A 25,276-nucleotide genomic window follows, 5' to 3' on the forward strand; every position below is an offset into this window, starting at 1 on the left:
TCCGCTCGGTAATGAGCTTTTAAGGGATTGTCTCTGTTGCTTCATTGTGCTTTCCAAGCGCTTAGTACAGTGCTCTGCACATAGTAAGCTTTTAATGGGTAGGGACTGTCTCTATTTGTTGCCAACTTGTACTTCCCAAGCGCTTAGTACAGTGCTCTGCACACAGTAAGCGCTCAATAAATACGATTGATTTTAATGAATACCATTGACTGATCCCCAGTGCTTAGTACAGTGCTCTGCACACAGTAAGCACTCAATAAATACGATTGATTGATTTTAATGAATACCATTGACTGATCCCCAGTGCTTAGTACAGCGCTCTGCACATAATAAGCTTTTAAGGGATTGTCTCTCTATATTGCTGCATTGTACTTTCCAAGCGCTTAGTACAGTGCTCAGCACGTAGTAAGCTTTTAATGGGTAGGGACTGTCTCTATATGTTGCCAACTTGTACTTCCCAAGCGCTTAGTACAGTGCTCTGCACACAGTAAGCGCTCAATAAATACGATTGATTGATTTTAATGAATACCATTGACTGATCCCCAGTGCTTAGTACAGTGCTCTGCACATAGTAAGCTTTTAAGGGATTGTCTCTCTATATTGCTGCATTGTATTTTCCAAGCGCTTAGTACAGTGCTCAGCACATAGTAAGCGTTTAGTGATGCCATTGATTGATCCCAAGTGCTTAGTACAGTGCTCTGCACATAATAAGCTTTTAAAGGATTGTCTATATTGCTGTATTGTACTTTCCAAGCGTTTAGTACAGTGCTCTGCACACAGCACTCAAGAAATACAATTGAATGAATGAATGAATCCCATTGATTGATCCCAAGTGCTTACTACAGTGCTCTGCACATAATAAGCTTTTAAAGGATTCTCTCTATATTGCTGTATTGTACTTTCTGAGCGTTTAGTACAGTGCTCTGCACGCAGTAAGCGCTCAAGAAATACAATTGAATGAATGAATGAATGAATCCCATTGATTGATCCCAAGTGCTTAGTACAGTGCTTTGCACATAGTAAGCTTTTAATATATACCATTGACTCATCCCAAGCGCTTAGTACAGTGCTCTATACATAGTAAACTTTTAAAGGATTGTCTCTATTGCTGTATTGTACTTTCCAAGTGCTTAGTCCAGTGCTCTGCACACAGTAAGCGCTCAATAAATACGATTGAATGAATGGATGAATGAATGGATGGATGAATGGATGGATGACTATGAGCCCACTGTTGGCGTGGCTCAGTGGAAAGAGCCCGGGCTTTGGAGTCAGAGGCCATGGGTTTGAATCCCGGCTCTGCCACATGTCTGCTGTGTGACCTTGGGCAAGTCACTTCACTTGTCTGAGCCTCAGTTACCTCATCTGTAAAATGGGGATTGACTGTGAGCCCCCTGTGGGACAACCTGATCACTTTGTAGCCCCCCCCAGCGCTTAGTACAGTGCTTTGCACATAGTAAGCGCTTAACAAATGCCAACATTATTATTATTATTATTATTATTATTATTATTATTATTATTAGGGACCGTCTGTAGATGTTGCCAACTTGGACTTCCCAAGCGCTTAGTCCAGTGCTCTGCACACAGTAAGCGCTCAATAAATGTGATTGAATGAATGAATGGATGAATGAATGAATGGATGGATGACTGTGAGCCCACTGTTGGGTAGGGACCGTCTCTAGATGTTGCCAACTTGGACTTCCCAGGCGCTTAGTCCAGTGCTCTGCACACAGTAAGCGCTCAATAAATACAATTGAATGAATGGATGGATGGATGGATGAATGAATGAATGGATGGATGACTGTGAGCCCTCTGTTGGGTAGGGTCCGTCTCTAGATGTTGCCAACTTGGACTTCCCAAGCGCTTAGTCCAGTGCTCTGCACACAGTAAGCGCTCAATAAATGTGATTGAATGAATGAATGGATGAATGAATGAATAGATGGATGACTGTGAGCCCGCTGTTGGGTAGGGACCGTCTCTGGATGTTGCCAACTTGGACTTCCCAAGCGCTTAGTCCAGTGCTCTGCACACAGTAAGCGCTCAATCAATACGATTGGATGAATGGATGAATTTATTGAATTTATTCATTCAATAAATACGATTGAATGAATGAATGGATGGATGAATGAATGAATGGATGGCTGACTTTGAGCCCGCTGTTGGGTAGGGACCGTCTCAAGATGTTGCCAACTTGGACTTCCCAAGCGCTTAGTCCAGTGCTCTGCACACAGGAAGCGCTCGATCAATACGATTGGATGGATGGATGAATGAATGAATGGATGGATGGATGAATGACTGAGGGGGGCGGGGCGTGTCCCCGCCCCCTCCCTCCGGAGGGGTTTCCCTGCCGGCCCCTGCGCCCCGCCCCGCCCCGGGCCCCGCCCCCCGCGCCGAGCCCCGCCCCCTCCGCCAAGCCCCGCCCCTCCGCTCCTCCGATTGGCCCGCCCCGGGCCCGCCCTCGCCGCTGATTGGCCCTCCCCCCCCCGGGTTCCCCTCCTTCCTGCGGAAGGCGGAAGCGGAAGTGATGTGCGGGGTGGCGCGGGGAGGGGGGGAGGGGGAAATCATGGGGCCGCCGGGGAGGCCCGCAGCCGGGAGCCGCCCGGGTAAGAGCCCCCCCCTCGGCTCGGGGGACCCCCCGCCCCCCCCCACCCGGGCTGGGGGGGGGGAGGGGGCCGCGTTTCCAGGGAGACGCCCCCCCCTTCCGGCTCCCTCCCCTCTGTCTCCATGGGGACCAGAATCCAACCCCCCCGTCTCCATGGCAACGGGCCCCTGCTCCTCCCATCCCTCTTAGGGGACCCGACTGTCCCCCCCGGACCCGCCTCCCCCGAGGGGGCTCCCTCCTGACAGCTCACCTCCTCCAGGAGGCCTTCCCAGACCGAGCCCCCTCCTTCCTCTCCCCTCCCGCCTGGCCTCCTTCCCCTCCCCACACCACCTGTACAGATTTATTACTCTATTTTACTTGTCCACATGTACTATTCTGTCCATTTTATTTTGTTAATATGTTTGGTTTTGTTCTCTGTCTCCCCCTTCTAGCCTGTGAGCCCGCTGCTGGGTAGGGACCGTCTCTAGATGTTGCCAACTTGGACTTCCCAAGCGCTTAGTCCAGTGCTCTGCACACAATAAGCGCTCAATAAATACGATTGAATGAACGGATAAATACGATTGAATGAATGAATGAGCCCCCTCCTTCCTCTCCCCTTCCCCCCCACCTTACCTCCTTCCCCTCCCCACAGCACCTGTATATACGTCTGTACAGATTTATTACTCTATTTTACTTGTACATATTTACTATTCTATCTATTTTATTTTGTTCATATGTTTGGTTTTGTTCTCTGCCTCCCCCTTTTAGACTGTGAGCCCACTGTTGGGTAGGAACCGTTTCTAGATGTTGCCAACTTGGACTTCCCAAGCGCTTAGTACAGTGCTCTGCACACAGTAAGCGCTCAATAAATACGATTAAATGAATGAATGAATACGATTGAATGAATGAATGAGCCCCCTCCTTCCTCTCCCCTTCCCCCCCACCTTACCTCCTTCCCCTCCCCACAGCACCTGTATAGATGTTTCTACAGATTTATTACTCTATTTTACTTGTACACATTTACTATTCTATCCATTTTATTTGGTTAATATGTTTTGTTCTCTGTCTCCCCCTTCTAGACTGTGAGCCCGCTGTTGGGTAGGGACTGTCTCTAGATGTTGCCAACTTGGACTTCCCAAGCGCTTAGTCCAGTGCTCTGCACACAATAAGCACTCAATAAATACGATTAAGTGAATGAATGAATAAATACGATTGAATGAATGAATGAGCCCCCTCCTTCCTCTCCCCTTCCCCCCAACCTTACCTCCTTCTCCTCCCCACAGCACCTGTATATATGTTTCTACAGATTTATTACTCTGTTTTACTTGTACACATCTACTATTCTATCCATTTTATTTTGTTAATATATTTTGTTTTGTTGTCTGTCTCCCCCTTCTAGACTGTGAGCCCACTGTAGGGTAGGGACCGTCTCGATATGTTGCCGACTTGGACTTCCCAAGTGCTTAGTACAGTGCTCTGCACACAATAAGCACTCATTAAATACGATTAAGTGAATGAATGAATAAATACGATTGAATGAATGAATGAGCCCCCTCCTTCCTCTCCCCTTCCCCCCCACCTTACCTCCTTCCCCTCCCCACAGCACCTGTATAGATGTTTCTACAGATTTATTACTCTATTTTACTTGTACACATTTACTATTCTATCCATTTTATTTGGTTAATATGTTTTGTTGTCTGTCTCCCGCTTCTAGACTGTGAGCCCGCTGTTGGGTAGGGACTGTCTCTAGATGTTGCCAACTTGGACTTCCCAAGCGCTTAGTCCAGTGCTCTGCACACAATAAGCGCTCAGTAAATACGATTAAGTGAATGAATGAATAAATACGATTGAATGAATGAATGAGCCCCCTCCTTCCTCTCCCCTTCCCCCCCACCTTACCTCCTTCTCCTCCCCGCAGCACCTGTATAGATGTTTCTACAGATTTATTACTCTATTTTACTTGTACACATCTACTATTCTATCCATTTTATTTTGTTACTATATTTTGTTTTGTTGTCTGTCTCCCCCTTCTAGACTGTGAGCCCACTGTAGGGTAGGGACCGTCTCGATATGTTGCCGACTTGGACTTCCCAAGTGCTTAGTACAGTGCTCTGCACACAATAAGCACTCATTAAATACGATTAAGTGAATGAATGAATGAATAAATACGATTGAATGAATGAATGAGCTCCCTCCTTCCTCTCCCCTTCCCCCCACCTTACCTCCTTCCCCTCCCCACAGCACCTGTATAGATGTTTCTACAGATTTATTACTCTATTTTACTTGTCCACATTTACTATTCTATCCATTTTATTTGGTTAATATGTTTTGTTGTTTTGTTGTCCGTCTCCCCCTTCTAGACTGTGAGCCCGCTGTTGGGTAGGGACCGTCTCTATATGTTGCCAACTTGGACTTCCCAAGCACTTAGTCCAGTGCTCTGCACACAATAAGCGCTCAATAAATACGATTGAATGAATGAATGAATGAACGACCCTTCTCCCAGGTCACCCGTGCCATGGCCCCAGCCCCGCTCTGGGAGCCCTGACTCCTCCTCCTCCTTCATCCCATCCTCCTCCTCCTCCTCTCTCATCCCATCCTCCCCCTTCGTCTTCCTTTCCGTGACCTGACGCCTCCCCCCCTCCCACCCCGCTCAGGGCCACAACCTTCCGTGGGGCTTCCATTCATTTATTCAATTGTATGTATTCATTCACTCATTTATTCAATCGTATTTATTGAGCGCTTATTATGTGCAGAGCCCTGGACTAAGCGCTTGGGAAGTACAAGTCGACAACATATGGTGATGGTCCCTACCCAACAACGGGCTCCCAGCCTAGAAGGGGGAGACAGACAACAAAACAAAGCATGTGGACAGGTGTCAAGTCGTCAGAACAAATAGATTAAGCACTGACTGTGTGCAGAGCACTGTACTAAGCGCTTGGGAAGTACAAGTTGGCAACATGTAGAGACGGTCCCTACCCAACAACGGGCTCACAGTCCAGCCGAACGGACGGCAGCTCGGGGCCCCCTTTTATCATCACCATCATTATAATAGTGGTATTTGTTAAGCGCTTACTATGTACCATGAGCCCATCTCTATCTGTTGCCGATTTGTACTTCCCAAGCGCCTAGTACAGGACTCTGCACACAGCGCATAGTAAATATGAATGACTGAATGAATAAGCGCCGAGGTAGATACAAGGTGATCACGTTGTCCCACGTGGAGCTCCCGTTCTTCATCCCCATTTTCCAGATGAGGGAACTGAGGCCCGGAGAAGTGAAGCGACTGGCCCAACATCATCCAGCTGACAAGTGGCCGAGCCGGGATTAGAACCCACGACCTCCGACTCCCCCGCCCGGGCCCTTGCCACTGAGCCCCGCCGCTTCTCTCATTTCTGTCACGCTGCTTTCATTCTTTCAGTCGTATTCATTCATCCAGTCGTATTTATTGAGCGCTCACCGTGTGCAGAGCAGTGTACTGAGCGATTGCTCCGAGGGCGAGTGACGGACTGGGCCCTTTAGATTGCAGGGATCGCTTATCTTTTCCCCTTAACTGCAGGGACACGCCATGCGTGTGTATCTGGGGGTTGCGTAAGGGCGAGAGATAAATAGTCCCAACCACCTTGCGGATTGTCCCGGCTCCTCTCCCACTTTGGGGATGGAGTTTTCCATTCAGTCAAGAGAAAAACAAAGTGAAATAAAGCCACCGGGAAAAAGGAAAAAGGCATTCCTGCTTTTTTTTTTTTTTAGTTCCTTGAGTATATTTAGTCTAAAAGCATTCATTCAGTCTTATTGAACGCTTACTGTGTGCAGAGCACTGTACTGAGCGCTTGGAAAGTACAATACAACAGTAAAGAGAGAGAAATCCCTGCCCACAGCGGATTTACAGTCTAGAGGCCACAGTCTTAAAAGCATTCTAAAAATTGTGCCTTGAGCTAAAGTTCCGGATCAGGAGACTAATGTGAAGCAAACTATATCTGTATACTAAATATATCGTATATCGGTAGTTGGAAAGCTTTAAATGGAGTTTTAAAGCTGTTAGGGCGTTTCAGAGAAGCTGCTGCAGGGTGTAACGTGAACGATTCTTTAAGATGAAGGACACCCCCAGCGTGTTAGCGAAGCGCGTTTGAGCAGTGAGGATACCGTGATGGAACCCATAAGGAGCAATACACGAAAAAGCGCCGTTCTTTATCGGTGAATATCTGTGTTGTTTTGTTTTGTTTTCCTCCGTCTTCAAAATCAGCCCTTTACCGAGTACTGACCGTTCTACACGCTTCTTCCTCGGTTGCATTTGGCTGCCTCACTTGGTCAGTATCAAAGTACACGCGGAAATTCCTGTACCAAGTCGTGTTACCAAACTCTCCCAGGAAACACGAGCCAGAATGGCCGGCTGTTCTTAAATCTTTGGTGATTCGCCTTGATCCGAGTGGGTTGTGTTTATTTTTTTCATTTCTTTTAATGGGGCATTCCGCAAGCAAACATGGATTGGAAGAGGGAAGGCGCGTGCTGCCTTCCTCTCCCCCTCGTCCCCCCTCCATCCCCCCATCTTACCTCCTTCCCTTCCCCACAGCACCTGTATATATGTATATATGGTTGTACATATTTATTACTCTATTTATTTATTTATTTTACTTGTACGTATCTATCCTATTTATTTTATTTTGTTGGTATGTTTGGTTTTGTTCTCTGTCTCCCCCTTTTAGACTGTGAGCCCACTGTTGGGTAGGGACTGTCTCTATGTGTTGCCAATTTGTACTTCCCAAGCGCTTAGTACAGTGCTCTGCACATAGTAAGCGCTCAATAAATGCGATTGATGATGATGCTAGAGGGGGCTGAGGCATCCTTGCGTCCGACTCGAATCAACCAGTGGGGTTTTTTTGGAGAACTTATTGGTACTGAGTGCTTGGGCGAGCACTTCAGAGTCAGTAGACCCGTTAACGGGCGCACAGCGAGCTTTCAGTCTAATGCCTCGCCACGGGTTTGACCCTCGCTCTGTTCCGTTTCAGACAAACCGTTACCTTCTCGTTGCTCGCACTCGCGCTGAACTCGGTCGGACCATGGGGGAGAACAGCCCGGAGGACAACGTCATCTACTTTGAGGCGGAGGAAGATGAGCTGACGCAAGAGGAGAAGATGCTTAGGTTTGTGGAGAACGGCCTGATGCCCTCCTCCTCCGGGACGGTCTACGACAGGACAACCGTGCTCATAGAGCAGGACCCCGGCACGCTGGAAGAGGAGGACGATGACGGACAGTGCGGGGAACAGTTGCCTTTTTTAGTAGGTGGTCCCGAGGAGGGGTTTCACCTAATAGCAGATCATGAAGGAATGTCCCAGGGTTACGTGCAACACATTATCTCGCCCGATCAGATCCACCTAACGATAAACCCTGGATCGACTCCTATGCCACGCAATATCGAAGGTGCCACGCTCACCCTGCAGTCCGAGTGCCCGGAGACCAAACACAAAGAAGTAAGTGACCGTCGGGGATAAAACCCGCGGCGCCGTCATCGATGATATTCATTGAGCTCTTACTACAATAATAATAATATGGCATAACAGTGCTTTGCACATAGTAAGCGCTTAATAAATGCCATTATTATTATTATTTTTGTTAAGCGCTTACTATGTGCCAAGCACTGGGGGAGACACCAGGTCATCAGGTTGTCCCGCAAGTCTTCATCCTCCTTCATTCATCATTCATTCATTCATTCAGTCGTATTTATTGAGCGCTTACTGTGTGCAGAGCACTGTACTAAGCGCTTGGGAGGTACAAGTTGGCAACATATAGAGACGGTCCCTACCCAACAGCGGGCTCACAGTCTAGAAGGGGGAGACAGACAATAAAACATATTTTACAGATGAGGTAACTGAGGCACAGAGAAGTTAAGTGACTTGCCTAAAGGCACACGGCTGAGAGGTGACGGAGCCGGGATTAGAACTCACAACCCCTGGGAGTCATCCCAGGCCTGTGGTCTTTCCTCTGAGCCACGCTGCTTCTACTGTGTGCAGAGCACTGTACTGAGCGCACGGGACAGTACGATGCAACAGAGTTAGCGGGCACGTTCCCCGCCGGCGACGTAGAGGGGGAGAGTCGGCCGTTAGCGTCGGTCGGAAGTTGAACGGGAGTCTCAAAAAAAATAAGGGATCCCAGCGTCAATTCCTAATCCGATGCCCCGCATGGTAGTTCCAAACTTTTGACCTTTCGGTGACCGCCTCTTGCTTTGGTTTGGGTCCTTTTGGCTTTTATCGAGTCATTTGCTCCTTTTGGTCTGCTGTCAAGCTGTGGACATGCGGAGGGACTAAATGAGGAACCCCCTTCTCCCAAACTGAGATGAAACGAAAAGGAAAATTAGCAGAACTGCGGTAGAAACACTTTTTTCTTCAGGGGAAAGCCTGCGGAGGAGCTGTGTGGGAGTGGAGCGGTAACCCCGGGTCAGGTTTCGGCTTTAGAGTGGAGATTGTATCTGGTCGATTCCCTGGGCTGATTGAAATTTCGCCTGTTTTGGTGATCGTGTTGTTTATCGTGTTGTTTTGGGAATGGTTTTTTTGAGTCCTTGTGACTGAGAGCTAGGTTCCTGTCTGGCAGTTTTCCCTTTATCCGCTGATCCCAAGCGGGAAAAAAGATCAAAACGAATTTGGGCGGCGGAGGACTTCAGGGGTGTGTGTTCGCCGAGCCCCGGGGTTGTTAAATGAGCAGAAGTAAGAAGGTTTCGTCGGGTTGTAAACGGGCTGCGTGGCACCTAGCACGCTTGTTTACTGCTCCACGGTGATATGTCAATCAGTGGTATTGATTGAGCGCTTACCGTATGCAGGGCACTGTACTGAGCACTTGAGAGGGCATAACACAGCAGAGTTGGTAGACGCGTTCCCTCCCCACAGTGACAGCCTAGATGGGAAGATAGACATTGATATAAGTAAATAATTTATAGCTAGTAATTTCTAGATCTGTACATAAGTTCTGTGGGGCTGAGGTTAGGGTGAATATCAAATGCCCAAAGGTCACAGATCTGGGAACTCAACGTCGAAGATGCCTCTCTCTTTTGACCATTCCCTAAATCCACCCCCAGCTCAAATCTCCTCTGTGACCCCGAAAACGAACATTCAGTTTCACTAGTAGGTTTATTCAACCTCCACAAACCAGTCCGTCCGGGAGACGATTTGCTGTTTTGTTTCAAGGTCTCTGACTGTGTTTTATTGCTTGCTTTGTCTCTACTCTTCTCCAACTGTCACTCGTAGGACATGAAATAATAATAATAATAATGATGGCATTTATTAAGCGCTTACTATGTGCAAAGCGCTGTTCTAAGCGCTGGGGAGGTTACAAGGTGATCAGGTGGTCCCAAGGGGGGCTCACAGTCTTTATCCCCATTTTACAGATGAGGTCACTGAGGCCGGAGAAGTGAAGTGACTTGCCCAAAGTCACACAGCAGACGTGTGGTGGAGCCGGGATTTGAACCCACGACCTCTGACTCCAAAGCCCAGGCTCTTTCCACTGAGCCACGCTGAAATCATCCCCTGGCGTGGGTTGCCGGCCTGTCTGATTCCCAAAGTGGCCAGTTCTGTGGAGGGTGGCCTGCTTACGCGGTTTCCCCCAGTCTTAGATGGTGCCCCTCAGGGCATCCAGTCAGTCTGGCTGATTTCATTCGTTCATTCATTCAGTCGTATTTATTGAGCGCCTACTGTGTGCAGAGCACTGTACTAAGTGCTTGGGAAGTCCAAGTTGGCAAAATATAGAGACGGTCCCTACCCAACAGTGGGCTCACCGTCTAGAAGATTTGTTTCCTTCACGAGGATGGGGGTGTGTGGTTCAGTTTTTTTTATAATGGTACTTGTTAAGGGCTTCTTATGGGCCAGGCATGGTACTAAACACCGGGATAGTTAGGACTCACAGTCTTAATCCCCATTTTACAGGTGAGCGAGGTAACTGAGGCACAGAAAAGTAAAGCAAAAACTCCTCACTCTCGGCTTCAAGGCTGTCCATCCATCCCCTCTCCCCCTCCTACCTCACCTCCCTTCTCTCCTTCTCCAGCCCAGCCCGCGCTCTCCGCTCCTCTGCTGCTAACCTCTTCACTGTACCTCGTTCTCGCCTGTCCCACCGTCGACCAACTTGTTGCCAACTTGTACTTCCCAAGCGCTTAGTACAGTGCTCTGCACACAGTAAGCGCTCAATAAATACGATTGATTGATTGACCCCCGGCCCACGTCCTCCCCCTGGCCCGGAATGCCCTCCCTCCACACATTTGCCAAGCTAGCTCTCTTTCTCCCTTCAAAGCTCTATTGAGAGCTCACCTCCTCCAAGAGGCCTTCCCACACTGAGCCCCCTTTTTCCTCTCCTCCTCCCCATCCCCCCGCCCTACCTCCTTCCCCTCCCCACAGCACCTGTATATATATGTTTGTACAGATTTATTACACTATTTTACTTGTACATACTTACTATTCTATTTATTTTGTTAATGATGTGCATCTAGCGTGATTTCTATTTATTCTGACGACACCTCTCCACATGTTTTGTTGTCTGCCTCCCCCTTCTAGACTGTGAGCCCGTTGTTGGGTAGGGACCGTCTCTAGATGTTGCCAACTTGGACTTCCCAGTGCTCTGCACATGATAAGCGCTCAATAAATACGATTGAATGAATGAATTAATTAATTAAGTGAGTTGCCCAAGGTCACACAGCAGATGAGTGGCGGAGCTGGGGTTAGAACCGAGGTCCTCCCATTCCAGGCCTGTGCACTTTCCAGGAGGCCACACTGCTTCTCATGTTCTTAAAGTCACCCCGGTGTCATATCTGACAGACAATTACTCTCCCCACCTTCTCAACTTCAAAGACTTACTCTCCCCACCCTCAGAGCCATACTGAAGGCACGTCTCCTCTACGGGGCCTTCCCTGACTAAACCCTCATTTCCTCTTCTCCCACTCTCTTCCGCATCGCCCTTGAATTTGGATTTACTCTTTTGTCATCGCTCCCCTCAGGCCCACAGCATCCATGTCCAGATCAGTAATTAATTTATGTATCTTAATGCCTGTCCCCCTGCTCTTCTAGACTAAGTCTGCTGCGGGCAGGGAATATGTCTATCACTCTGTTACATTGGTCTCTCCCAAGCGTGCTCTGCACAGAGTAAGCATTCAATAAATACGATTGACTGATGGAGTGATTACCACCGAGGCTGGGCACTTTCTTGGGGTCAGTCAGTCAATCGTATATATTGAGCACTTACTGTGCTTAGCACTTGGGAGAGTGCAATGAAACAATAAATTCAAAGATACCCTGCCCACAACGAGTTTACGGTCCAGAGGGGGAGACAGACATTAATGTAAAGAACTTGTACTTCCCAAGCGCAACTTGTACTTCCCAAGCGCTTAGTACAGTGCTCTGCACACAGTAAGCGCTCAATAAATACGATGGAATGAAAGAATAAAGAAATAAATTACAGATATTCATTCATATATTCATTGTCATATTTATTGAGCGCTTTCTGTGTGCAGAGCACTGTACTAAGCGCTTGGAAAGTACAATTTGGCAACATAATGTACAAAAGTGCTGTGGGGCTGGGAGGGGGGAATGAATAAAGGGAGTGAGTCAGGATGACGCAGAAGGGAGTGGGAGAAGAGGAAAGGAGGGTTTAGTCAGGGAAGACCTCTTGGAGGAGATGGGCCTTCAATAAGGCTTTGAATAGTAATAGTAATAATAATAATAATGGCATTTATTAAGCGCTTACTATGTGCAAAGCACTGTTCTAAGTGCTGGGGAGGTTACAAGGTGATGAGGTTGTCCCATGTGGGGCTCACAGTCTTAATCAAAATTGTTGTCTGTCTCCCCCTCCTAGACTGTGAGCCCACTGTTGGGTAGGGACCGTCTCTATACGTTGCCAAATTGTACTTCCCAAGCGCTTAGTACAGTGCTCTGCACACAGTAAGCGCTCCATAAATAGGATTGAATGAATGAATGAATCCCCATTTTACAGATGAGGCAGCTGAGGCACAGAAAAGTTAAGTGACTTGCCCAAAGTCACCCAGCTGACAATTGGCGGAGCCGGGGTTTGAACCCACGACCTCTGACTCCAAAGCCCGGGCTTTTTCCACCCAGCCACGCTGCTTCTTTGAAATGAGGGAGAGATGAAAAGATTCTACCCCGGGAGTCCTTGTCTCCTTGCAGTGCATCTGCGAATTGTCCTGAGGCCTTTTCCAGATTTATATTAATGTCTGTCCCCCCCCCCAGCCCCCCCGACTGTAAGCTCAGTGTGGGCTTACAGTTGTACTGTCGTATCGTAATCTTCCAAGTGCTTAGTACAGTGCTTTGCACACGGTAGGCCTTTGGTAGATACGATTGACTGACTCCCTCTCGGGAAGTCTAGACTGTGAGGCCACTGCTGGGTAGGGACTGTCTCTATATGTTGCCAGTTTATACTTCCCAAGCGCTTAGTCCGGTGCTCTGCACACAGTAAGCGCTCAATAAATACGATTGAATGAATGAAGGCTTCTGGAGGCTTCAGGAATTGCCTGCCATGATGTTCCACCCTGGAAATCAATCAGTCAATCAATCGTATTTATTGAGCGCTTACTGTGTGCAGAGCAGTGTACTAAGCACTTGGGAAGTACAAGTTGGCAACATATAGAGACAGTCCCTACCCAACGGTGGGCTCACAGTCTAAAAGGGGGAGACAGAGAACAAAACCAAACATACTAACACAATAAAATAAATAGAATAGATATGTACAAGTGAAATAAATAGAGTAATAAATATGTACAAACATATATACATATATACAGGTGCTGTGGGGAAGGGAAGGAGGTAAGATGGGGGGATGGAGAGGGGGACGAGGGGGAGAGGAAGGAAGGGGCTCAGCCTGGGAAGGCCTCCTGGAGGAGGTGAGCTCTCGGTAGCAGAGAGAGCAGGGGGCTCCCTTTCATTCAATCATACTTATTGAGCGCTTACTGTGTGCAGAGCACTGTACTAAGCGCTTGGGAAGTACAAGTTGGCAACTTATAGAGACAGTCCCTACCCAACAGTGGGCTCACAGTCTAAAAGGGGGAGACGGAGAACAAAACCAAACATACTAACACAATAAAATAAATAGAATAGATACGGACAATGGCCAGTCTACTTGAAGCTGGCTTCCAGGAAGGAGGGGCCGTCGTCACCGGGAACCAAATCCGGCTGGCGCGTCTGGGCCGCCAACCAGTCAGCTGGTCGGTTTGGTTGAGTGCTTTTTGTGGACCAGGCCCTGGTCCTGGCACCTGGGAGAGAACAATACGGTAGAGTTGATAGACGCTTCCCCTGCCCACAAGGAGCTTACCTTCTAGAGAGGAGCCAGACGGAAACATTCATTCATTCAGTCGTATTTATTGAGCGCTTACTGTGTGCAGAGCACTGTGCTTAGCGCTTGGGAAGTACAAGTTGGCAACATATAGAGACGGTCCCTACCCAACAGCGGGCTCACAGTCTAGAAGAACATGGATTCTGGCCGGGGAAAAGGGGAGGGCTACGTACATAAGTGTTGTGACTTAGTGGATGGACCATGAGCCCGGGAGTCAGAGACCTGGGTTCTAATCCCAGCCCCGCCACATGTTCGCTGGATGACTTTGGACGAGTCACTTCACAACTCTGGGCCTCAGTTGCCTCTTCTGTCAAACGGGGATTAAGATGGTGAGCTCTACGGTGGGGCAGGGACTGTGTCCGATCTGTTTAGCTTGTATCTACCCCAGCGCTTAGTACGGTCCTTGGCACATAGTAAGCGCTTAAAAAAAAATACAATTAAAAAAAAAAAAATCTCGGGCCCGTCAGGGCCTAGACGTTGGCGGGATGGCCGCAGTTGAGTTTAGGATAACTCAGGGGCACCCTGGGGATGTCACGGGGGTTTTTTTAGGACGGATGGCAGGCCGGAGAGGAGCATCCTCCCCATCCCCTCCTGTGGAAACAGCTCGCTGTTCAATAGCAACAGGCTGTTTCAGTGCCTGCCGAGAGACCCGGTTCTCCCACTGAGCCTTAGGCAGGGAGCCTAACCTCTGGGGCAGATTCAAACCCCACCTTTCCCCTCAGTGGGTTGACCGTCCCTTCTCTCTGGGCAGTGGAGGGGGGCTGTCTTTAAATTTCTCCTCACGGGTTCTGTTCTGAACTCCCATTGACTTCATTCACGCATCTCCCCAGCTGGGTAAATCTACATATAAACCTGAAGAGCTATAATTCATTTTTAAACATTCAACCCGGCAGAAAAATGAGACCAGATTCTCTGTTCCCAGCGAGAGCAGACAAGGGGGCTCCCGTCATTTGCGGACCCCCTCCCCGCTCCACCACTTGTCAGCTGGGTGACCTTGGGCCAGCCACTTAACTCCTCTGGGCCTCAGTTCCCTCATCTAATAATAATAATAACGACGGCATTTATTAAGCGCTTACTATGTGTGAATCACTGTTCTAAGCACTGGGGAGTTTACAAGGTGATCAGGTTGTCCCACGGGGGGGGGGGGGGGTTCACAGTCTTAATCCCCATTTTACAGATGAGGGAACTGAGGCCCAGAGAAGTGAAGTGACTTGCCCATAGTCACACAGCTGACAAGTGGCGGAGCCGGGATTTGAACCGATGACGTCTGACTCCAAAGCCCGGGCTCTTTCCACTGAGCCACGCTGCTTCCCCTAATAATAATGGCATTTATTAAGCGCTTACTATGTGCAAAGCACTGTTCTAACCGCTGGGGAGGTTACAAGGTGATCAAGTGGTCCCACAGGGGCCTCACAGTCTTAATCCCCATTTTACAGATGAGGGAACTGAGTCCCAGAGAAGTGAAGTGACTCGCCCAAAGTCACACAGCTGACAATTGGTGGAGCTGGGATTTGAACCCATGACCTCTGACTCCAAAGCCCAGGCTCTTTTCACTGAGCCACGCTCTTTCCCCACATCTGTAAAATGGGGATTAAGACTGTGAGCCCCAAGTGGGACAGCCTGAGTAACCTTGTATCTCCCACGCGCTTAGAACAGTGCTTTGCACATAGTAAGCGCTTAGCAAACACCATCATTATTATTATTATTAGTTGGGGGGCTTAATAAGCTATTCTCCCAATGCTTTGCCCTCTTGGTGTTAGTCACCCGGGAACCAGACTGACCCCCTTCCTTCCTCTCCCCCTCGTCCCCCTCTCCATCCCCCCATCTTACCTCCTTCCCTTCCCCACAGCACATATATATATGTTTGTACATATTTATTACTCTATTTTACTTGTACATATCTATTCTATTTATTTAATTTTGTTAGTATGTTTGGTTTTGTTCTCTGTCTCCCCCTTTTAGACTGTGAGCCCACTGTTGGGTAGGGACTGTCTCTATATGTTGCCAACTTGGACTTCCCAAGTACAGTGCTCTGCACACAGTAAGCGCTCAATAAATACAATTGATTGATTAATTATTCATTTTTATTATTAAGAATAATAATTATGGTACTTGTTAAGCACTTACTTTGTGCCAAGAGTTGTTCTAAGCACTAGATGCAAGTTGATCAGGTCGGACACAATCCCTGTCCCGCATGGGGCTCATAGTCTTAATCCCCAGTTTACAGATACGGTAACTGAAGCACAGAGAAGTGAAGTGACCTGTCCAAGGTCACACAGCAGACACGTGGCGGGGTCGGGATTAGAACCCAGGTCCTTCTGATTCCCAGGCCCGGATGGTAGTCACTAGGCCGCACTGCTTCATAAGGGGCAGTGATGTGCTGTTGGAATTTAGAAGCCTAGTGAGAGGTCACAGAGCCAGAATAAACCACAGTACCCATCTACTCTTCTTTTTTTTTCCTCTCTGTGTGTGTGTGTGTGGTTTTTTTTTTCTGTTTGGAAAAGCGGAAGGTTTTCCAGAGGGAGGACAGCTTTTGAGAATGGAGTTTTCATCGTGTTCTCAATCAATGGTATTCATTAAGCGCTTACTGTGTGCCGAGCATATTGTACGCTTGGGAGAGTACAGTGTGAGAGTTTGTAGACATGTTCCGTGCCCCCACTGAGCTTACGGTGCAGAGGACTGTAAAACTGTTAAACAATAATAATTAAGTGCTTACTACGTGCCAAGCGCTGTACTAAGCTCTGGGGTAGATACACGATCATCAGGTCCCACTTAGGGCTCACAGTCTTAAGGAGGAGAGAGAACAGGTATTGAATCCCCATTTTGCAGATGAGGGAACTGAGGCACAGAGAAGTGTCACAGTAGACGAGTGGTGGCGCCGGAATTAGAACTCAGGTCCTCTGACTCTCAGGCGCGTGCTGTTTCTACCAGGCTTCCAGGATGGTACTCTTGGAGGAGGGTTTGGAAGCTGGGTGAGCAAACTCAAGGAGTGTTTGGAAAAGTTGCTCTGAATAGTGTCTGTTTTACGGGCGGAATATGGAGAGAAATCAATCAATCAATCGTATTTATTGAGTGCTTACTGTGTGCAGAGCATTGTACTAAGCGCTTGGGAAGTACAAGTTGGTGACATATAGAGACGGTCCCTACCCAATATTGGGTGGGACATGACCGGCGTGGGTTGGAAATTTCTGATTCTGTGATCCGCCGCCGTTTGCATTTTCCCATCCTTGGGAGGAAGGGAGTTTGGTCCGATGTCTGTTAAGTGCTTAATTGTCTTTTTAATTGTCTTATAAAATGATGGCATTTATTAAGCGCTTACTATGTGCAAAGCACTGTTCTAAGCGCTTTAGAGGTTACAAGATGATCAGGTTGTCCCATGGGGGGGCTCACAGTCTTCATCCCCATTTTACAGATGAGGGAACTGAGGCCCAGAGAAGTTAAGTGGCTTGCCCAAAGTCACACAGCTAGTTGGCGGAGCCGGGATTTGAACCCATGACCTCAGACTCCAAAGCCCGGGCTCTTTCCCCCTGAGCCACGCTGCTTCTCTAGAAGTGCTTACTATGTGCAAAGCACTGTTCTAAGCGCTGGGGAGGTTACAGGGTGATCAGGTTGTCCCATGGGGGGGGGCTCACAGCCTTCATCCCCATTTGACAGATGAGGTAACTGATGCCCAGAGAAATTAAGTGGCTTGCCCAAAGTCACACAGCTAGTTGGCGGAGCCGGGATTTGAACCCATGACCTCTGACTCCAAAGCCCGAGCTCTTTCCCACTGAGCCACGCTGCTTCTCTAAAAGCGCTTACTGTGTGCAAAGCACTGTTCTGAGCGCTGGGGAGGTTACAGGGTGATCAGGTTGTCCCTCGTGGGGCTCACGGTCTTAATCCCCATTTTACAGATGAGGTAACTGAGGCCCAGAGAAATTAAGTGGCTTGCCCAAAGTCACGCGGCTGACAACTGGCAGAGCCGGGATTTGAACCCACGCCCTCGGACTCCAAAGCCCGGGCTCTCTCCACTGAGCCACGCTGCTTCTCCAATTGTCTTCCGTTATGTGCTGTTTTCCTGATCCCACTCACCGGGTCGGATGGTTTTTGTGGGTCAGGCTGGACTCCCTGCTACCCCTCCCTTCTTATCCGCGGTGGCTGGAGTCGGCATTCCCTCGCGGGCTTAACTGAGTGGATTTATGGCGTTCAATATTTCCTACTTAACGCGGTGTTTCTCGGTGGATTCTCCGACCCTTCAGGACCCCAGTCTAGAGGACGTCCGCGGTGTGCATCTAGCTTTACTTTTATTCCGATGACTTGACACCTGACCACATGTTTGGTTTTGTTGTCTGTCTCCCCCTTCGCTTCACTTCTCTGTGTCTCAGTTCCCTCATCTGTAAAATGGGGATTAAGACTGTGAGCCCCCCATGGAACAACCTGATCACCTTGTATCCTCCCCAGCGCTTAAAACAGTGCTTTGCACATAGTAAGTACTTAAAAAATGCCATTATTATTATTATTATTACCACCCCTTAAGCACTCTGATACACTCCCCAGTCCCACATTCATTCATTCATTCATTCAACTGTATTTACCGAGCACTTACTGTGTGCAGAGCACTGGACTAAGTACTTGGGAAGCTACAACAATAAACAGTGACATTTCCTGCCCGTTGTCGGGTAGGGGCCGTCTCTAGATGTTGCCAGTTAGTACTTCCCAAGCGCTTAGTACAGTGCTCTGCACACAGTAAGCGCTCAATAAGTACGACTGAATGGAAGGGAGCCCCCTGCTCCCCCTGCAACTTCCTCTTTGCCACCCAAATGGGCCAATCTGGCTCTCTCTTGCCCCACAGCCGAGCAGCCTTGCCGGGGGCTGGGAGCCGGGTTTCTGGGGTGGTTTGGATGATAATAATAATAATAATGGCATTTATTAAGCGCTTACTATGTGCAAAGCACTGTTCTAAGCGCTGGGGAGGTTGCAGGGTGATCAGGTTGTCCCACGGGGGGTTCACAGTCTACACATTTTACAGATGAGGTAACTGAAGCACAGAGAAGTGAAGTGACTTGCCCAGAGTCACCCAGCTGACAATTGGTGGAGCCGGGATTTGAACCCATGACCTCTGACTCCAAAGCCCGGGCTCTTTCCATTGAGCCGCACTGCTTCTTCTTCTTTTGGATCCATCCACTGCGGCCACTCCATAGCTTTACCGTAGCGACCCCTCTTCCGCGTCACGTCGGGTGAACACAGGCCGTCGGGATTTGGGCTCCGCGGTAGCTCTCGGTCGTCTGGTGAAAACCCAAGATTTTATGCCGCAATGAACGAACTCCCAGCTCATCATCAATCGTATTTATTGAGCGCTTACTGTGTGCAGAGCACTGTACTAAGCGCTTAACCATCCCCAAGCCCCTCCGCCCTAGGGTTATTTTACTCGTACATATCTATTGTATTTATTTTATTTTGTTAGTATGTTTGGTTTTGTTCTCTGTCTCCCCCTTTTAGACTGTGAGCCCAGTGTCGGGTAGGGACTGTCTCTATATGTTGCCAGTTTGTACTTCCCAAGCGCTTAGTACAGTGCTCTGCACATAGTAAGCACTCAATAAATACGATTGAGGATGATGATGATGATGATGGGGTTCGGTAGAGAGAAAGGAAAGAGCTCTCCCGAAGCAGGCCTAAAAGCGATTCCTGGAGAAAAGCAAATGAGAGCTCGTTTAGCCTGTTCTCTCCCTCACTCTCTTTATCTTCAACTTGTACTTCCCAAGCGCTTAGTACAGTGCTCTGCACACAGTAAGTGCTCAATAAATGCAATTGATTGATTTAATGGTATTTTTAAAAATAGTATTTGTTAAGCACTTTGTGTGTTCCAGGCACCATACTAAAGCACTGGGGTAGATACAAGATCTTCAGGTTGGACAGCAGTCCCTTGTCCCACATGGTGCTCACAGTCCTATCCCCATTTAACAGACGAGAAGACAGAGGCACAGAGAACTTGCCCAAGGTCACGGGCTTCTGTGGACCCCAGGGAAGAGCGGGAGTGGGAGGGAAGTGTGTGTGCGGGCACCAGACGGAGAGTCGGGTGACGATGTCGAGGATACCAAGGGACCTTTGTCTTGAGAAGCAGCGTGGCTCAGTGGAAATAATAATAATAATAATGGTATTTGTTAAGCGCTTACTATGTGCAAAGCACTGTTCTAAGCGCTGGGGGGATACAAGGTGATCAGGTTGTCCCACCTGGGGCTCACAGTCTTCATCCCCATTTTACAGATGAGGAACTGAGGCCCAGAGAAGTGAAGTGACTTGCCCACAGTCACACAGCTGACAAGTGGCAGAGCTGGGATTTGAACCCATGACCCCTGACTCCAAAGCCCGGGCTCTTTCCGCTGAGCCACGCTGCCTCTCTATAGAGGCAGAAAGAGCCCGGGCTTTGGAGTCAGAGTTCACCGGTTCAAATCCCGGCTCCGCCAGTTGTCAGCTGTGTGACTTTGGGCAAGTCACTTCACTTCTCTGGGCCTCAGTTCCCTCATCTGGGAAATGGGGGTTAAGACTGTGAGCCCCCCGTGGGGCAACCTGGCCTGCAATGCCCTCCCTCCGCCCGTCCGCCAAGCTAGCTCTCTTCCTCCCTTCAAAGCCCTACCGAGAGCTCACCTCCTCCAGGAGGCCTTCCCACACTGAGCCCCCTCCTTCCTCTCCCCACAGCAAACGTATATATGGATATATGTTTGTATGGATTTATTACTCTTATTTATTTTATTTGTACATATTCTATTTATTTTATTTTGTTAATATGTTCTGTTTTGTTGTCTGTCTCCCCCTTCTAGACTGTGAGCCCGCTGTTGGGTGGGGACCGTCTCTATATAATAATAATAATGATGATAGCATTTATTAAGCGCTTACTAAGTGCAAAGCACCGTTCTAAGCGCTGGGGAGGTCACAAGGCAATCAGGTTGTCCCACAAGGGGCTCACAGTCTTAATCCCCATTTTACAGATGAGGGAACTGAGGCCCAGAGAAGTGAAGTGACTTGCCCAAAGTCACCCAGCTGACAAGTGGCGGAGCCGGGATTCGAACCCATGACCTCTGACTCCAAAGCCTGGGCTCTTTCCACTGAGCTACGCAACTTGTACTTCCCAAGCGTTCAGTACAGTGCTCTGCACGCAGTAAGCGCTCAATAAATACGATTGAATGAATGAATGAACAACCTGATCACCTTGTAACCTCCCCAGCGCTTACAACAGTGCTTTGCACATAGTAAGCGCTTAATAAATGCCATCATTATTATTATTATTATTAGACAAGTGGCGAAACCGGGATTAGAACCCAGGTCCTTCTGACTCCAAAGCCCGGGCTCTTTCCACTACGTCATGTGGCCTGTTTTCTGCCGATGTTAAAGCTGCAGCTTTGTTGTTTTGTTCACAAAATGATCAGAAGCGATTAGGCAGTGTGCTATCATCGGTTTCTCTCCGAGAGACTGGAAGACGCGGAGCTTCCAAATCATAGTTCTGCTTGCCTTTGGGCTACTGGAATTCATCATCATCATCATCAATCGTATTTATTGAGCGCTTACTGTGTGCAGAGCACTGTACTAAGCGCTTGGGAAGTACAAATTGGCAACACATAGAGACAGTCCCTACCCAACAGTGGGCTCACAGTCTAAAAGGGGGAGACAGAGAACAAAACCAAACATACCAACAGAATAAAATAAATAGGATAGATATGTACAAGTAAAATAAATAGAGTAATAAATCTGTACAAACATATATACATATATACCGGTGCTGTGGGGAAGGGAAGGAGGTAAGATGGGGGGATGGAGAGGGGGACGAGGGGGAGAGGAAGGAAGGGGCTCAGTCTGGAATTGCCCAACAGTGGCCGTTCCTTGAAATCCGGGGCAACCTGCGCTTTTCCGTGGTCTTGACCCGCGGTGGGCGGGAGGCAAAGGGAATTCTTTCAAATTTTGAACAGGAGCAAACATTTCAAGTAGGTCTAATCCTCTGAATTCGGTGCCTCTGAGTTCATCTTAAATTCATTTTTCATCTTCCAGATTTAAAAAATACGCGCCGGCAAGTGGGACAAGTAGCAGAGTTTTGGTTATAATAATGACCGGTGCTTTGCACATAGTAAGTGCTTAATAAATGCCGTCGTTATTATTATAATTATTATTATGACGATAACGGTCGTCATGGTATTTGTTCAGCGCATCCTATGTGCTAAGTAATCATCATCATCATCATCAGTCGTATTTACTGAGCGCTTACTATGTGCAGAGCACTGGACTAAGCGCTTGGGAAGTACAAATTGGCAACATATAGAGACAGTCCCTGCCCAACAGTGGGCTCACAGTCTAAAAGGGGGAGACAGAGAACAAAAACAAACAGATACAAGATAAGCAGACCCTCTCTCAGCTCACAGTCGAGGGGAAGGCCCGGGGCCCAGGCTCGGGAGTCAGAGGACCTGGATTCTAATTCTGACAATGCCACTTGCCTGCTGTGTGACTGGCGGCAAGTCACTTACCTTCTGTGTGCCTCAATAACTCCACGTGTAAAATGGGGTTAAAACATCAATCCTCCCGTCTGAGCCAGGGGCTGTGACCAATCTGTTTAAATTTGCATCAATCCCAGTGATAATCATAATACTACTACTGGTATTTGTTCAATAAATACGATTGAATGAATGAATGAATTTGTTAAACATGTACTATGTGCCAAGCGCTTGGTACAGTGCTCTCTGCACACAGTAAGCGCTCAATAAATACGATTGATTGACTGATTGATTGATGTGCCAAGCACTTTACTAAGCGCTGAGGTGCATGCAAGTAAATTGGGCCGGGCGCAATCCCTGTCCCGCTTGGGGCTCACAGTTTTAGTACTTAGTACCAGTAGCAGTGCTTAGTACAGTGCATGTGGTGGAGCTTGCTAAACCCTTACTATTTTATTATCTTGATCATTGTTATCTATCCCCATTTGGCAGTAGAAATGGAGGCCCGGAGAAGTTAAGTGACTTGCCCCAGATCACTCGGCAGTCAGGTGGCAGAGCCGGGACTAGAATCCAGCGCTTAGAACAGTGCTTTGCACATAGTAAGCGCCTAACAAATGCCATAATTATTAAACCAGGTCCTCAGACTCCCAGGCACTTTCCTGCAAGTCATGCTGCTTTTTTAGAGTTAGTCGGTGAGCCCCTTGAGAAACAAGGGCTCTGTCTAATTAATTCCCATTTGTATACTCTTTTCCAGCACGTAGTACAGCGCTCTGTACGCAGTAAGCGCTTAACAAATCCAATTATAACTACCACTTGAGTTTGAAACTCCCAGAGTCCAGGTTTTTCTTGGACTCAGGATAAGAAATCTACTTCTGCTTTTGTTTTAACCCAGTCTGGGAAATAGAGGCAGTTTGAAAAAGCAGCGAGGAGTCCTAGGAGTCGGAAGGACCTGGGTTCTAATGCCGGCTCTGCCACTGGCCTGCTGTGTGACCTTGGGCAAGTCTCTTCACTTCTCTGAGCATCACTTACCTCATCTGTGAAATGGGGATTAAGACAGTGAGCTCCGGGTGGGACAGTGAGTGTGTCCAACCTGGTTAGCTTGTATCAACCCCGGTGCTTAGTACAGTCCACATGTGGAGAAGCAGCATGGCTTAGTAGGAAAGAGCCCGGGCTTTGGAGTCAGAGGTCATGGGTTCAAATGCCGGCTCCGCCACTTGTCAGCTATGTGACTTTGGGCAAGTCACTTCACGTCTCTGGGCCTCAGTGACCTCATCTGTCAAATGGGGATGAAGACTGTGAGCCCCCCGTGGGACAACCTGATCACCTTGTAACCTCCCCAGCGCTTAGAACAGTGCTTTGCACATAGTAAGCGCTTAATAAATGCCATCATCATCATCATTATTCTTATTATTACAGCGTGTGACACATAAGCATTTAACAAATTCTAGACTGTGAGTCCGTTGTTGGGTAGGGACCGTCTCTATATGCTGCCAACTTGTACTTCCCAAGCGCTTAGTACAGTGCTCTGCGCTCAGTAAGCGCTCAGTAAATACGATTGAATGAATGAATGAAATACCATTAAAAGGAAAAAAATTCAGCCATCTGATTAACTCTCAGAATTTGGTCCCTGGCAGGATTCATGCTGCCTGGGCCCTGGGTTCTGCATTGATTGAGGAGTGTTTTATTTTTAATGGTATTTGTTAAGCGCTTCCTATGTGCCAGGCACTGTATTAAGGACTGGGGTAGATACAAGCTAATCAGGTTGGCCTCAATCCATGGCCCAAATGAGGCTCACATTAATCCCCATTTTACAGATGAGGGAACTGAGGCCCAGAGAAGTGAAGTGACTTGCCCGAGGTCACCCGGCAGACAAGCGTCAGAGCCGGGATTAGAACCCAGGTCCTTTGGACTCCGAGGCTTGGGCTCTAATAATAATAATAATAATTGGCATTTGTTAAGCGCTTACTATGTGCAAAGCACTAAGCGCTGGGGAGGATACAGGGTGATCAGGTTGTCCCACGGGGGGCTCACAGTCTTAATCCCCATTTTACAGATGAGGTAACTGAGGCCCAGAGAAGTTAAGTGACTTGCCCAAGATCACACAGCTCTAGCCACTGGCTCACGCTGCTCCGGTCCCCAGGCTCTTAGAGCGCGTGCGTGGTTATTTAATTCGTTCATTCATTCAGTCGTATTTATTGAGCGCTTACTGTGTGCAGAGCACTGTACTAAGTGCTTGGGAAGTCCAAGTCGGCAACATCTAGAGACGGTCCCTACCCAACAACGGGCTTACAGTCTAGAAGGGGGAGACAGACAACAAACCATGTGGATAGGTGTCAATCAATCAATCAATCATATTTATTGAGCGCTTACCATGTGCAGAGCACTGTACTAAGCGCTTGGGAAGTACAAGTTGGCAACATATAGAGACAGTCCCTACCCAACAGTGGGCTCACAGTCTAGAAGGGGGAGACAGAGAACAAAACCAAACATACTAACAAAATAAAATAAATAGAATAGATATGTACGAGTAAAATAAATAAATAAATAGAGTAATAAATCTGTACAAACATATATACATATATGCAGGATGATGATCAAGTCATCAGAATAAATAGAAATAAAGCTAGATGCACATCATTAACAAAATAAATAGAATAGTAAATATGTACAAGTAAAATAAATAGAGTAATAAGTCTGTACAAACATATATACAGGGAGGGGAAGGAGGTAGGTCGGGGAGGATGGGGAGGAGGAGAGAAAAAGGGGGCTCAGTCTAGGAAGGCTTCTTGGAGGAGGGGAGCTCTGTTTGAAAGATGGATGCTGCCCATTGCCAATTCCGACTCCCATGGGGCTGAGATGGGCCTTGGTTTTTACCCAAACGATTGCCAGGGGATTTGGACCCAGCCCGCTTTATTTATATTACTTTATTTAT

General features: G+C 48.0%; 1 protein-coding gene across 3 annotated transcripts in view; it reads left to right on the forward strand.

Annotated features, from left to right (window-relative positions):
• The first annotated feature begins 2,551 nt into the window (after positions 1–2,551).
• MTF1 (metal regulatory transcription factor 1) overlaps positions 2,552–25,276 on the forward strand; it is a 39,073-nt gene continuing 16,348 nt past the window's right edge. The window contains exons 1-2 of one of the 3 annotated variants that reach the window (XM_038758034.1): positions 2,552–2,600; positions 7,582–8,043. In XM_038758034.1, coding sequence (XP_038613962.1) covers positions 7,633–8,043 — 411 coding nt within the window. In that variant the 5' untranslated portion in view covers positions 2,552–2,600; positions 7,582–7,632. Of the gene's footprint in view, positions 2,601–6,728; positions 6,770–6,863; positions 6,883–7,581; positions 8,044–25,276 lie in introns of those variants that run through there. The other 2 variants (XM_038758035.1, XM_038758036.1) reach the window with 2 other exon arrangements.

This window comes from Tachyglossus aculeatus, chromosome 16, assembly GCF_015852505.1.
Source record: "Tachyglossus aculeatus isolate mTacAcu1 chromosome 16, mTacAcu1.pri, whole genome shotgun sequence".
Taxonomy (NCBI): domain Eukaryota; kingdom Metazoa; phylum Chordata; class Mammalia; order Monotremata; family Tachyglossidae; genus Tachyglossus; species Tachyglossus aculeatus.